This window comes from Hyperolius riggenbachi, chromosome 10 (assembly GCF_040937935.1).
Source record: "Hyperolius riggenbachi isolate aHypRig1 chromosome 10, aHypRig1.pri, whole genome shotgun sequence".
Taxonomy (NCBI): domain Eukaryota; kingdom Metazoa; phylum Chordata; class Amphibia; order Anura; family Hyperoliidae; genus Hyperolius; species Hyperolius riggenbachi.
Window position 1 is genome coordinate 150,832,425 of NC_090655.1, and position 14,431 is coordinate 150,846,855.

Sequence of the window (14,431 nt, forward strand, 5' to 3'; positions counted from 1 at the left end):
GATGAACTTTACTATTTTACATTCTAGTCCAATGTTTATAATTTATTTGTTATTGTTATAGATATTTACGTTTTAACCACTTCACCACACAGGCCGGTTTCACATTACCAACCGGCATCAGGGGTGCGGTGCATCATGCTTTCTGCACCACATTATCAAAAACAGGCCTCCAGGGAATACAGCATTAGTATGTGGTGTTTCCTGTCTGGCCACCAGCCAAGCAGGAAGTGACCGCAAGCACGTGGGGTATGCGGAAGTGCACGGAGGCGTATTGTAAAACTATGCTTACATGCGTGTGTGCCGCAACGTCAACTTTTTTAAAAAAAACCTGCATCGCCAAAGACTAAGATGACTTCCAGGCTGACGGGATGGGGGAGGTGAGAGTGGGGGAGGTAAGGGGTTAAATGTAATCATTCATTTATGTGTTTTTATTAAAATAAATGTGTGTATGTGTAATTTTACTATTTGGCCACAAGCTATCGTTGCACTTTTTTTCTTCCTGTGTGTACTGTTAGTACAGTACAGGAAGTAATGCGTGGCTGTGTTACTGTTTTGTTACAATGACTGCAGGCATCTCATTGATGCCGGTGATCATTGACACAGGTACCTAGATCAATGATCTCCCTACTAACGGGCGGCAACGAGAACGAGCGTGGCAGAATGCGCACGAGCGAGCAGGAGCATGCCTAGTGGTGATCGCAGCAGAGTACGTATATCTACGCCCCCTGAGGCTAAGATTACGTTTTTAACGGTGTAGATATACTGTACTACAACCATGAATTGGTTAATACACCATGAGTAACAAGGTTCAGTTACACTGCCGCGCTCTCCACTCCTGTAATCATAAAGAAAGACTCCGCATAGGGTAATATTGTTCAGTTCTGTTATTCACACTATTCCACCACCTACAGGTCACTTGTGCTTTGTGCTCCCCGGGTGCTGAATCACGTCTATCTCCCTCACCCCTTGTTAGTATATGCTCACCAGATTCTCTCCACCTCAGTTGTCAGGTGGATCTTGCGCATAACTGAAAGACTTGTTCCAGATTTTCTCCACCTCAGCTATTGGGTGGGTTTTTACAGGTATCATACACACTTGTTCCTACAGAGAAAAAAATCTCTACATAGGGTAATATAGTTCAAGCAGCAGTACGGTTAAATCACTGACAAACGTGTCTCTGTATTTACACCTGTGACAAGTGCCAATCCACCACACTCCATGCCACACTGCTCACCAGATGTATCCCACCTCTTTATTAGGTGGAGACAGCGCTTTCTGTTATTCCAAACAACAACACGATCCTCAGTAGTATACAAGAAAAAGCCTCTTATCAGGACTTTGGTTTATTTTCTTCGCTAAAATCACTCATAAAACATAAAAAGAGAAAAAAACCGCATATAGCGTAACACTGTTGACAATGCCTCTGTGCGCAATACAAAATCTCACTTACGCACTCAGAAGTACTCTGCGCATATCAGTTACAGTTGGCTGCCAATGCCCATCCGCCTTGCTTCCGGGTGTGTGTCAGCCTCACTCACGTTCTCCCGTTACCGCCGCCTCCTCCTTCAGTCGCAGGGGTCACTTGCGTGCGCCTCTTACTCGACCGGCCGGTCTGTGCGCTGTCCTCTCGACGTCAGACGCTTAGCTCCGCCCTACGCGCGTTTCGTCCTCACGCCAGACTCATCAGGGGCTCCGCCTCCTGACGTCTGACGTCTCTATACATAGTGCCTGCCGCCTACTGATTGGAGGGCACTGCTCACTGTTTGCGGATGGGCATTGTTTACATAGTCACATGCATCATTCTAAAACATATTAAAACCTGTCTGCTATTAGCCACATATATCACCTTTGCTCCATATATTTCTTTTGACACGATATGCATATCCTCTATTCATAATTCTTAATACACTCCTGGGTACACCCTCTTGTGATTGGTACTATGCTTCCTCTGTGTTCATCTGTATCATTCTGTGTCATATACTGCTAAAGCTATTTAGTGCTCCATCTTGTGGTGATTTTTTACAATTACACTCTCATTTGTGCCTTCTTATTTTCCTCTTAATAATTTGATTAGTACTAGTGCTCTCCTCGCATTTTGGAATCTGTCTCACCTTGTGTTCAACGCACTCCCCTCCTAAATAAATTATAAAGTGCTTTATAGTGCAAAGGTGCTCTGATGGACATTATAAAGTGCTAAGTGCTAACGTCTTACTAAATTTATTAAACCTCTAAGGTGCTGTCCAGTTAGCCACTTCCTGTTTACCTTGCAGTACTGTACTAGATGTCAGTGGCGAGTACAAAGCTGAAAGGGAGATGGGAAGATAGCTGCCCACAAACCACAAGACACTGAAGCATGGACCTTTAGCAGGTACAGAGCTGCAAGGGAGACTATGTGCACTTCACAACACTCTGCACCACATACACTCTGCTATACATAGACTGCATAATCATATATATTTATATGTGTGTGTATATATATATATATATATATATATATATATATATATATATATATATATATGTGTGTGTGTATATATATATATATATATATATGTGTGTGTGTATATATATATATATATATATATATATATATATATATACAATCTGCTATACATACACTGCACGATCATATACATGCACTCTGCTATACATACACTGCATAATCATATACATGCACACTGCTATACATACACTGCATAATCATATACACACACTCAGCATACATACATATATATGGACTGCATAACCATATACTTGCATTTTGCAAGCACGCTTCACTTTGCATCACATGCACCACACACCGCACCACATACAGGGGGAGGCACTCTGCACCACATACAGGGGGTAGACTAGTGGGAGACATTGGGGTGGGGGTCGGATTATCCATGGGTCACACATTATTTGGATGTTTCAGGGGTAAAAGTTGGGGGGTTGTCTAATACACAGGACGGTTTATACATGAGTATATAAAGTACTGGTGAGCTCTTCACTCATTCTGAGCCTGGCATGTTTATCTGACCAACACATGCTTTGACTTTGACTAAATCGTGAAGTTTTTTTTTTTTTTTAAGCCTTTACACCAAGTAGTTGATTGCTGAGTGTTTTTAATTTTCTCTTGAGCACCAACGCTATGACATATGCATAGAGACATCATTTTAATGTCTTGTTTTCTGAATGTGCATAGACATAATGTGCATCCTGTCTGTCTGTTGCTACTGTTGCAGTATTCCTTTGGTTTGCCATGTTTAAAATTCTTGAATGGATGTTTGTTCAGCATTTTGATTTTTAATCTCAAATAAGGTTGATTGAAAAAAAGGATAATAGTATACTGCATTTTCAGTGGCGTAGCTATGGAGTTATGGGCCCCAGTGCGAGTTTTACATGGGGGCCCCCAAGCAGTCTATACACTTGATACGGCGCAACAAAACCTGCCAAGGTCATCCACAGTGTCAGAGGTGCAAGAAGGGGATGGGGAGCAGTTTGTTAATGATTACCACTATGCAAAGCATGTATAGAAGTGATTATAAACACTACAGGACCAATAAACAGCTAATACTTTGGTTGATGAAGGGCCTCTCTGGCCCAAGGGCCCCGATGCAGTCGCTACCTCTGCAACCCCTGCATTTTAAAGAGAAACTCCGACCAAGAATTGAACTTTATCCCAATCAGTAGCTGATATCCCCCTTTTACATGAGAAATCTATTCCTTTTCACAAACAGACCATCAGAGGGTGCTGTATAACTGATATTGTGGTGAAACCCCTCCCACAAGAAACTCTGAGTACATACTCCTGGCCGTTTCCTGTCTGTGAACCTTGCTGAATTGTGGGAAATAGCTGTTTGCAGCTGTTTCCAACTGCCAAAAAAGCATGCAGCAGCTACATCACCTGCCAACAGTAAAAATGTCACCATGTAATAAATGTCAGAATGTAAATCAGGGATTTAAAAGATTTTACAATGGGCAAACACTGACTAAATCATTTATACATAATTATTGTAAAAATGAAACACTTTTTTTATTACATTATTTTTACTGGAGTTCCTCTTGATGATCCTAAAAGATAAATGGAGCATTTATTTGTATTGATCTACACTAAAGATCTAAGGGATGACAGAGAAAACAAGAGAATTGGTGCCAAATAGGGATGGTTTCTCCAACATAGCCACAGTTGAAAGCTGAAGCTAGAAAACACTCCTGTTGGATTTTCCACTAAGCATATACAGCAACTGCTATGGCAAGGCTTTGTGGAAATTGCTCTTGTTATGGTTTTCTGATAGGCCCAAAGCCTAATATAGCCCATGGCTAGAAGTTCCTTTCCAGCATAAGCCAAGTGATGTTATAAAATTCCCAGTTGGTGGGTACAATCAATACATTTCCTGCAATCAGTCACCTGGAATATGCTTCTTCATTTCGTATAACCATTTTACATTCCCAAATACATTGCTTATAAGGTTGAGTAAAAACTGTGCTGCTTTCATAAAATGAATTAACTAGAGCAAGAGACTTAGGATCAGTCTTACAAGCCATGAAGCCAACGGAAGCTTATCCAAAAATAGTATGCATTAATTCTATATCTCTCCCTCTAATCCTTCTCGCAAGCTACAAACACATCTTCGCAAGTCATGAGCTACATCTATTGTTCTTGATGCTTTGTCTGAAGCATTTAAAGCATAAAGTGTCGAGAGATTCCGAAATCTTCAGATGAGACATTTAATTGTCAATGACGCCCCCCCCCCCATGTGTTTTGCTGACTCCAGGGCAAGGAGTGCTATTTCAGTATTAAAGGACACCTGAAGTGAAAGTTATATGGAGACTGACATTTATTTCCTTTTAGATAATGCGAATTGCCCGGCTGTCCTGCTGATCCTTTGCCTCTGATACTTTAGCCACAGACCCTAAACAAGCATTATTATTATTATTATTTATTGTACTTTTAAAGCGCCACATATTATGCAGCACTGATCAGATCTTTCTGACGAAGGTCTAACTAGATTAGCGGCCTGCTTGTTTCATGTGTGTGATTTAGACACTATTGATGCATGAAAGATCAGCAGGACAGCCAGGCAATTGGTATTGTTTAAAAGGAAATAATTATTGCAGCCTTCATATTCCTCTCTATTCAGGTTCCCTTTAAATAAGTGTTTCACCACTTACTAATCCACTTTGAAAACTAGTTGTACACTAGCATGTAAATTAGATCTAGGTGTACCGCTTTGAAAAAAAAACAAAAAACAATGACTCAGTATTTTTCAGCAAATTAAAAAATCTTCCAGATAATCTCGCATTGGGGAAAGCTGTTATGGTATTTTACACTAGTATAACACCCCTTATAGGCTTCACAAGATCTATCCCTCTCTTTCACCACGCTGTTCTTATAATTGTGGGTCCAATGGAGACCTAGTTCACATTTTAAAAGGTTCAAGTGTTTTGAAAGGCAATCTGAAGTGTATTTAAAACAGTTACTAAACAAGGTATTAAGCCTACAGCTGTACATGCCTTGCTTTTAGCTCAGAATACAGAAGTGCCTTAGGCCTTTAAAAGGCTTTACACTGCCTTTTTGCTAGCTGCCATATGGACAACAGCTATAAATTGGAAGAGTTTTTCCTTCCTATTCCTCAATTTGAAAGTAGAATTGTCACAATCATGGAAACTGCATTTTTGGCCCACAATATTTCAGGTAACTTTTTTTTTAAAAATTCCAGTTTGATCGGCAGGAGTGGTCTAAGTGTAGACAATCTTCTTGTGGAGCATAAAATCAGGTTTATGATAGTTAAAGAGTTCAGAAAGCTTATATGGATGAATTATGTGTTTTTTTTTTATTCATTTTATATTTTATTACCATGCTGTTTGGTATTACATGATGATTTGTATATTACTTACCTTATGCAGTTTGATATAACTTTTCAATATTCTTACATTCTACTGTATAATTGATGTTTTTTCTTGACATTCGTTTATACTTTTGTAGTAGAATAATGTGGTTCTACAAAGTCTTTTCAACTACTTTGTACTATTTATCATATAAACATTTAGGGTAAATTAAAAGCTATCATACACCCTTTACCTGCCATACCACATCTAGCAGCCATTAGCATTCAGGTGGGAGGCTTCAGTTGGACGCAATCGCAAGATTGCGTCACTAGCAGGACCGCCCCGTGCCGGCACCCCTCCCACGGGGGTCCCTCCCTAACCGCTCACCTGTCCGCGGTGTCCTAGAGCTGAAAAAAAACGTTTAAAAACACACGATTGGTTCACACGATGGCCAGGGGCCCCGGACCTCTCTCACTGGCCGGGGCCCCAAGGCCAACATGCGATACCTGGAGGGGAGTGCAGGTGGGCCCGGACCTCTCACACCCAGGCTCTGGACCTCTCACATCCAGAAAGCCCACCAACACTGCCTCCATACTGAATGCTAAATTCAACACACACAAGCAATAGAACACAGCAGTACATGCATCCAGCTACATTTAAATGGTCAGCAGGCGCTCGTCAGCCAATCAGGAATCAGGATGCACTGTCATACACTCTTTACCTGCCATACCACATCTAGCAACCATTAGCATTCAGGTGGGAGGCTTCAGTTGGACGCAATTGCAAGATTGCGTCACTAGCAGGACCGCCTCGTGCAGGCATCCCTCCCACGGGGGTCCCTCCCTAACCGCTCACCTGTCCGCCTTGTCCTAGAGCTGAAAAAAAACGTTTAAAAACACACTATTTATTCAGTTTAAATTAAAAGCTAACTGACACTGATTGCTTTTTGTAGTAGTAAATACATGAATATATATTTTCATATTGATAATTACAGTTTTGGACTGAGCTGCACACTTCCTACTAATATATCTAGTATGCAAGTTCAAAAATACTCCTTTAAAACGATTTTACCAATCACAAGTAAACAATTATAATTCCTAATAATGTATTTGTCTCAATTTGAAAACAACAGACTTGTATTTAATGTACATTATTCATTACAGCATAAAGCAGAGGCTCATTTATGACCACACCCCTCAAATAGACCATTTTATAGGTCCTTCTAGACTGGTTGACAGAAAAGTGAGATCTGCATTTAGTAAGCATCAGCTAACTAAATGCAGATTTCACTTTTCTGCCAACCAGCCAAGAAGGACCTATAAAATGGTCTATTTGAGGGGTGTGGTCATAAATGAACCTCTGCTTTATGTTGTAATGAATAATGTACATTAAATGACAATGTGGAACAAGATTTCATCATCAGAACTGATGACCAACAAACTATGGTATGGACGCCCTTAGGGCGTGAAATTTAAGTGAGCATGGGTCTTCACCGGCGCACCCTGCAAAAGATAATGGGCCGTCACCCCAATGTGTGACGGACTGCTTGGTGCCCATCAGGTCACGACCCTCAGGGCTGCCCCATTAGTTTTGGAGAAGAACAGGAGGGATGAAACCTGCAGTAAGGGGAAAAGGGTGGACTGGAAACAAGACAGGCTTATGATGGCCTGGACTGGCGTGACAGTACAGACTGAGAACCAACTAGGCTTATATGAGAGGACAAACTGGGCTGATGACAGTAGGACTGGCTGGACTGATGTGACAGGACAGATTGACTGGACTGCTGAGACAGGATTGATCGAGGAAGGCAGGTATGACACAGCAGACTGACTTGACTGCTATGACAGACTGACAGAGGATGGGCTGGGAAGAGATGACAGAGCAGACTGACTTAACTTCTGTGACAGACTGACAGAGGACGGGCTGGGCAGGTATGACAGAAGAGACTAACTTGACTGCTATGACAGACTGACAGACTGGACAGGGCAGGACAAGGCGTGACTGGAGTCGCACATGGAATGGAAATACACCACGACTGCTCAAACTACAAAACAACACTAAGCACTGTTTGGCCAGGGTTTAAATACCTTGGCCTTCGCGCCAGTGCCAAAAAAAATGAGGCATCACCTAATAACAGGTAATTTTACATCAGGGTCGGGCAGAGGTGAGAGAGGCTCCAGCCTTAGAACGCAGTGTAGGAGGGGGTGCACAACTCATTCATATCATTCCCCTATTGTGTTTGAAGCAAAGAGATATAAGAAAAGGATACATAGCAGTGACTGCAAGCCAGATAATTAGAGATTAAAGGGGTTCTCTGGTATGCTTAAAAAAGCTAAAACTGACACTTACCTGGGGCTTCTATAGGCCCCCTACAGCTGTAATGTCCCAGGCTGTCCTCCTCCGATGCTCCATTCCCCGCCGCCAGTAACCTGCTAATTGTTTGTCTTAGTAGACGAATAAAACTGTGGCTGCGCAGCCGTGGGCACGCGCGTGCTCGCTCCTGCGCGTGTCATCGGGAGCTTACTGTGCAGGCACAGTACAAGAAAACTTTGTACTGCGCCTGCGCAGTAAGTTCCCGATGTCGCAAGGGAGCGAGCACACGTGCGGCCACGGCCGTGCAGCCACAGATCTAGTCATCTAGTTAGATGAATAATTAGCAGGTTACCGGCGGCAGGGAATGGAGCATCAGAGGAGGAAGGTGCAGGACATTACAGCTGCAGGGGGCGATAGAAGCCACAGGTAAGTGTCAGTTTTAGCTTTTTTAAACATACTAGAGAACCCCTTTAAGGTGTTGGGGGGTTGGGGGCTCTGGGGTGCCTCTTAGTCTAATAGCAATCAGTGTGTGACGGCTGGGGTGGGAGGGATTGAGGGGCGCACTTTGGTGTTTCAGCCTTTAGTGCTGGAGAACCTTGTCCCAGCTCTGTTTTACATACTGTATTCTAGAACTATAAGTCACGCTTTTTCTCCCCCAGACGTTAGGAGAAAAAGTCAGTGTGTCTTATAGTCCGAATGTATCCAAAAAATCCTGTCCCCTGTCCCTCTGTGTCCCCCATTCTTCTGTGTCCCCCTGTGTCCTCCCTTCCCCTGTGTTCCCCTATGTCCTACATTCCCATGCACTCCATTCTCATGTGTCCCCCTGTGTCCTCTGTCCCCCTTTCCTCTGTCCTGTGTCTGATGTACAATATATACATTACATACTTACAGACATGCTGCAATCAATAGGAAGAAGCCGCTGTCCCGTGTCCAGTATACAGTATATACATACTTGCAGTCACGCCATGATCAATAGGAAGAAGCCACGCTGGTTTGTGGGCCATCTTCCAATCAGGTGGGGACTACTGTCCCAGACCACCAATCACGCAGCTGACTGCTCCTTACTTACAAGCCAATGGTCTTGAAGGCGATACCAAAGCTCTTTCATTGGGGCCAATCACTGCAACCCTCAGTAGCAGGGAGTGCAGTGATTGGCCCAATGACAGACCCTTGATCCCACCTTCTAGAGTCTAGAGTCTAGACCATTGGCTCCTATTAAGAAAGGATTAAGGAGTAGTCAGCTGTGTGACTGATAACCCACAAACCAGCACGACTTCTTCCTACTGATCGCAGCGTACAAGTATGTAGATAGTGTACCATTGTCTATTGTCTATTTTGAATAGACTGCTAATCCTAATGTACATTACTTTTCAGGCAGTTAGGGAGTATGTCTGAGTGGCTGGTGTTTGAGTGCATGTTCATTTGGCCGGCCAGGAATGTGATTTTTACAGGCTCTGCAGCGCATTCTATTTGTTATTTTTAAATGTTTGTCTAATTTTATCCTCCTTTTGATATAATAAATTGCATGATTTTTTTCACACTACACGTGATACCTGTATATTTAATTAATTAAGTTGCACAACTGGTTGTGTATATAACAGCAGGATTTGCTAATTTAACTGTGTACAGCTGGGAGGATCCCATAGGGCCCCCAGCTCTGTCACTAACAATCTGAGCCTGCTGTATTGTGGATCCAAGCCATATGGCCTTTATGAAATGTAGATAGTGTACACCAGACATGGGACAGAGGGAAAGTGGATGAAGGACATAGGGGACACAGGGGAACGGAGGACACAGGGGAATTTAGGACACAGGGGAACAGAGGACACAGAGGGAACACAGGGGGAAAGAGGACATAGGGTGACACAGGGGAACGGAAAAAAAGGGGGACACCAGAGGACACAGGGGGACAAAGGGGAAAGGGGACAAAGCAGAATGGAGGACACAGGGGGACACCAGAGGACACAGGAAGACAGAGGAGGACACATAGGGGCATACTAATTGGCAAGGAAAGGTCCATAAGGTGGCCCTAGACCATGGACGCACCAGATTTAGTAATTTTTTTTTTCCTTTGGTTTTTGTCCTCTAAACCTGGGTGTGTCTTATAGTCCGGAGCGTGAAATATATGGTAAATCCAGGCCTGTTTTGCAGTCAAGTATAATAATCTCATGTGATCTCAGGCCTAGAGTTGCAATAATAATAACTTATAACTGAAATATGATATTATACTGACCAACCCAACTACAAGAATTTGTAAAAAAATACCCAGACTGTCTAGTGATAAAAATTAATATGCATGTTTGTTTGCTGTTTAAACAGGTGTTGAATAACTACCAGTCATGGCTGATGAGAACCATAATATATCAACAAACTCTTGTCAAGAAGAAACACTGAACTTAATTTGCCATGAGAAGACTATTCCTAATTGCTGTTCCCTAACAAAAAGTTATTCAGTTCTAGCTTATAGCAGTCCTGGAGGATCACAGACGAAGCCAGAGATTCATAAAAGCCTTACCAGCCTTCTTTGTGTGCCCAAGTGTAATGAGAACACTATTCAGCAGTCACACAGCTCTGACTGGTCTCCTAACAAGGACTCAACAGCTGATCACTGTTCACTGAAATCAAACTATAACAATCTTTCTGTAGAATTAGTGGGAGAGAAGATACAGCACAAGAATCACTATCTCTCAGCGGATTCCTCTTTAGCTACCACCGAGAAGGAGAGCACAAACAACTTTGTCAGATATGATGTTTCTGAAAATATTTCACTCTTGGGGCGATCAGAATTGTCCATGTTTGAGTCTGAAGGCATTGAAATGTTGGACACTCCAACTGTGATGGTACAGAAGAGCTATTCAGACTACTGTTGCAGTCGTCGAAGTTCAGTGCCTCATTCTGTCAGAATGCACAATAAAAACAGTGCCACATTTTCAAACCTCTCATCTTCCAGCAGTATCTCTGGGTCAGGCAGTGACAGGACTTGTAATCTCAGTAATGTTACCCAGGACTCTGGTATAGTTCATTCTCCTTCCAATGCTCAGAACAACTTAACTGATGCTGTTTTGCTGGATGTACATCATAATATTCCACTGTGTTATCTGGATAGCAGTGCTATTCAGCAAAACATCACAGTTTATGCAGTGCCAGGGGTATATCAACATGATATTTTGGGACCAAGGAATTCCGGGAATACTTGCCCAAATAATGAACATGTATGCAGTCAGTCACATTATAATATACCTAGTGCAATGTCCTGCAATATTTCAGAAGCCAAACTCTCTCTTCCAGCCATGATTATTCATAACAGCTGTTCAGTGCACTGCTGCAAAGGCCATGAATCCATGATGAAAGTAGATGACACCATATCTGCATATTGCCACTCCATGCCCATATCGTCTGTACACTTCTCAAATGTACCGGGGCACTCATTTGGTGATACAGGCTCGCTGCATGCTCCACCACAACTGTGTCAACAGCTGCAACTTTCTGATAAATTTTCTTTTCCAAAACTTGCGTCGTCTGTCAGTGAATCTGGGTTGGATGCTAAGAAGCTCATTAAATGTGGGTTACTTACTTTTCCTCAACCTCCTATCTCTGTAGAAGCGTCAAACTTGACAAATTCTTCGATAGTTAACAATCAGCTTCTACTTAAAACCATTGAAAATCCACAAGAAGGTTTGGAGCTCCCAGATTTAGGAGCAAAGATGAAAGACAGCTGGACGATGACTTCCATGAATAATTTGTCCACAGAACAGATACTTCCTCACAGTTACAAAGATGCTGAGGTGCAAACTATAATCATCATGAAAAATAAATCAGTGTCAACCACTCCTTGTCTTCAAACCACTAGTCATTCACATTTAGAGGCTGGTGTAGGGTTTAGCCTGCAATGTCCACAGTCTCCTATGCGTGAGGTGCGCTGGGATGATGAAGGAATGACATGGGAAGTCTATGGGGCAGCAGTAGATCCTGAAGTTCTTGGTTTAGCTATTCAAAAGCACTTAGAGATTCAAATAGAACAACATACACAGCCTTCTGAACTATCAGGCGAAACTGAGTTGTCTATTAAAGAGAAGAGGAGATCATTTAGAACGGTCATTGAGTCAATAAGACAATCTAACTGTTGTGGGCGGACTGACTCAACATCTGAGTGATTTTCAAGAGTTTACATAAGTGTTGTCTGACAACATGTTTCAGTGATCTTCACAGTAATCCTGTTAATTACTTCAAAAGTCAACTCAGATCCATAAATGTCTGCAATATAATTAATGGGTTGGATATTGCTAAAAACTCCTGAAATGATGGGCTAACTTGTACATGTTAACTTTTCCTGTTGACCAGTGGTCTTTACCAAGCAATACTGAACTTCATTGTTCCCCTTATTCCATGGTGTTTGTTCATGCTTTGCTTTAAGCCCTACAGAGGTGATATAGAAAAGGAGTTATGTAATAAGAGAAGTGATGTAAAGCTATTCATGGGAGCTCAACAACCAATAGCAAGGTCATTTAGTCTGAGCCCAGCAATATAGAAATATGAGTATGAAAGAACCAGTGTGCTATATTAACAGCTGATGGCTAGGTTCACATTACAAAAGGGTCATGCCTTGGACAGCACAGTGGATCCAATGTACAATGTACAGTGACCATCCCATTGCATTACTATCTATGATATGTCCACCTTCTATCTGGTGTGCAGGACATAACTTTGTCTGCCATCACTGCAATAGACACATCTGTCATGTCAGAACATTTGTGAATGGATACTATACTTATCAGCATTCATTAACATGTCCATTGGTCCATTGTGGTCCATTCCAGAAAATGGTATGTTTCTCCCTGTAGAGTGAACCTGGCATAACTACATAACTAAAGGGGGCCCAAAGGTGTGTGTGTGTTGTGTGTTGTGTGTTGTGTGTGTGTGTGTGTGTGTGTGTGTGTGTGTGTGTGTGTGTGTGTGTGTGTGTGTGTGTGTGTGTGTGTGTGTGTGTGAGTGTGTGTTCCAACTAATAAGCATCCCTCCCTCTAATACTCCAGATCAGGTGTTTTTGTGGCTACAAATTTTATGGATGTCTAGATCCTGGTGGCCACACTTGTTTTATTACCTTTGTAAGATGGGCCCTCAGGCTGTGATGATCAACAAGGGGAGGCTACGAGAGGAGTGTGAACATTAAGGATGCCCCGTCAAAGTTTTTTTGGGGGGACTGATGATGTGTAGTTATGCCCCTGGCCTTATTCAATCATATTAATATCACAACATTGAAACAACCAGCCAAAGACAATGGAAAATGGAGAAGTGGCAGTCCACACATTGCAGAGCTAATTGATTACTGCTAATCAATTAGTTGTGTAAAAATGTAAAACAATTGAATAAATGTTTCAGCTTTTATGGAGTAGCTTTTCATACTACTCCTTCTTCATTCATATTTATATATTGTTGGGCTGGGACTGAATTTCCTTGCTATTGGTTTAGAAATTATACTTTTTGGTAGGTCTAAACTGAAGTACCATTGAGTACAATACATGGGCGTTACACGAACCATCTAGGGGATTTTTGAAAAGCCACTGACTTCTTGGCATATATTTGGATATTTCAAAGTGATAAACTACAGGATTATCGTGAAAATAACGAAAACTAAAAGGCGTAGGGTGGCGGTTTATATATCATTGGAAAGAGGAGAAAGAGAGCTTCAAAATGGTATGCATTTTTCCATAGTTACTGCACTGCTCGGAGTCCCTTAAAGGGGCTCCGAGCAGTGCAAAAACTATGGAAAGATGCATATCATTTTAAAGCTCTCTTTCTCCTCTTTCCAATGATATATAAACCGCCACCCTACGCCTTTTAGTTTTTGCTATTTTCGCGATTGAAATTAACGCGATCGCGAAAATAGAGAAAACTAAAAGGCGTAGGGCGACGATTAAGGGGTCGTCAGAAAGAGGAGAAAGAGAGCTTTAAAATGATATGCATCTTTCCATAGTTACATTGTATTACACAGGGCGACTTTTTCTCAAAGTCAGCAGCTCCATTCAGCAGAAAAAGTCGCCCTGTGTAATACAATGTAACTATGGAAAGATGGATATCATTTTAAAGCCCTCTTTCTCCTCTTTCTGACGACCCCTAAATCGTCACCCTACGCCTTTTAGTTTTCTCTATTTTTGCAATCGAAATCGCGGCAATTTCAATCACGAAAATAGCGAGAACTAAAAGGCGTAGGGCGGCGATTTATATATCATTGGAAAGAGAAGAAAGAGAGCTTTAAAATGATATGCATCTTTCCATAGTTTCTGCACTGCTCGGAGTCCCTTTAACT

The 14,431-nt window shown here is 42.1% G+C and overlaps 1 protein-coding gene across 4 annotated transcripts in view; it reads left to right on the forward strand.

Annotated features, from left to right (window-relative positions):
- Positions 1-13,794, forward strand: part of LOC137536563 (GRIN2-like protein) — a 296,606-nt gene extending 282,812 nt beyond the window's left edge. For 3 of the 4 annotated variants that reach the window (XM_068258805.1, XM_068258806.1, XM_068258807.1), the window contains one exon: positions 10,444-13,794. In XM_068258805.1, coding sequence (XP_068114906.1) covers positions 10,464-12,278 — 1,815 coding nt within the window. In that variant the 5' untranslated portion in view covers positions 10,444-10,463 and the 3' untranslated portion in view covers positions 12,279-13,794. Of the gene's footprint in view, positions 1-2,291; positions 2,369-10,443 lie in introns of those variants that run through there. The other variant, XM_068258808.1, reaches the window with a different exon arrangement.
- The last annotated feature ends 637 nt before the right edge of the window (positions 13,795-14,431 follow it).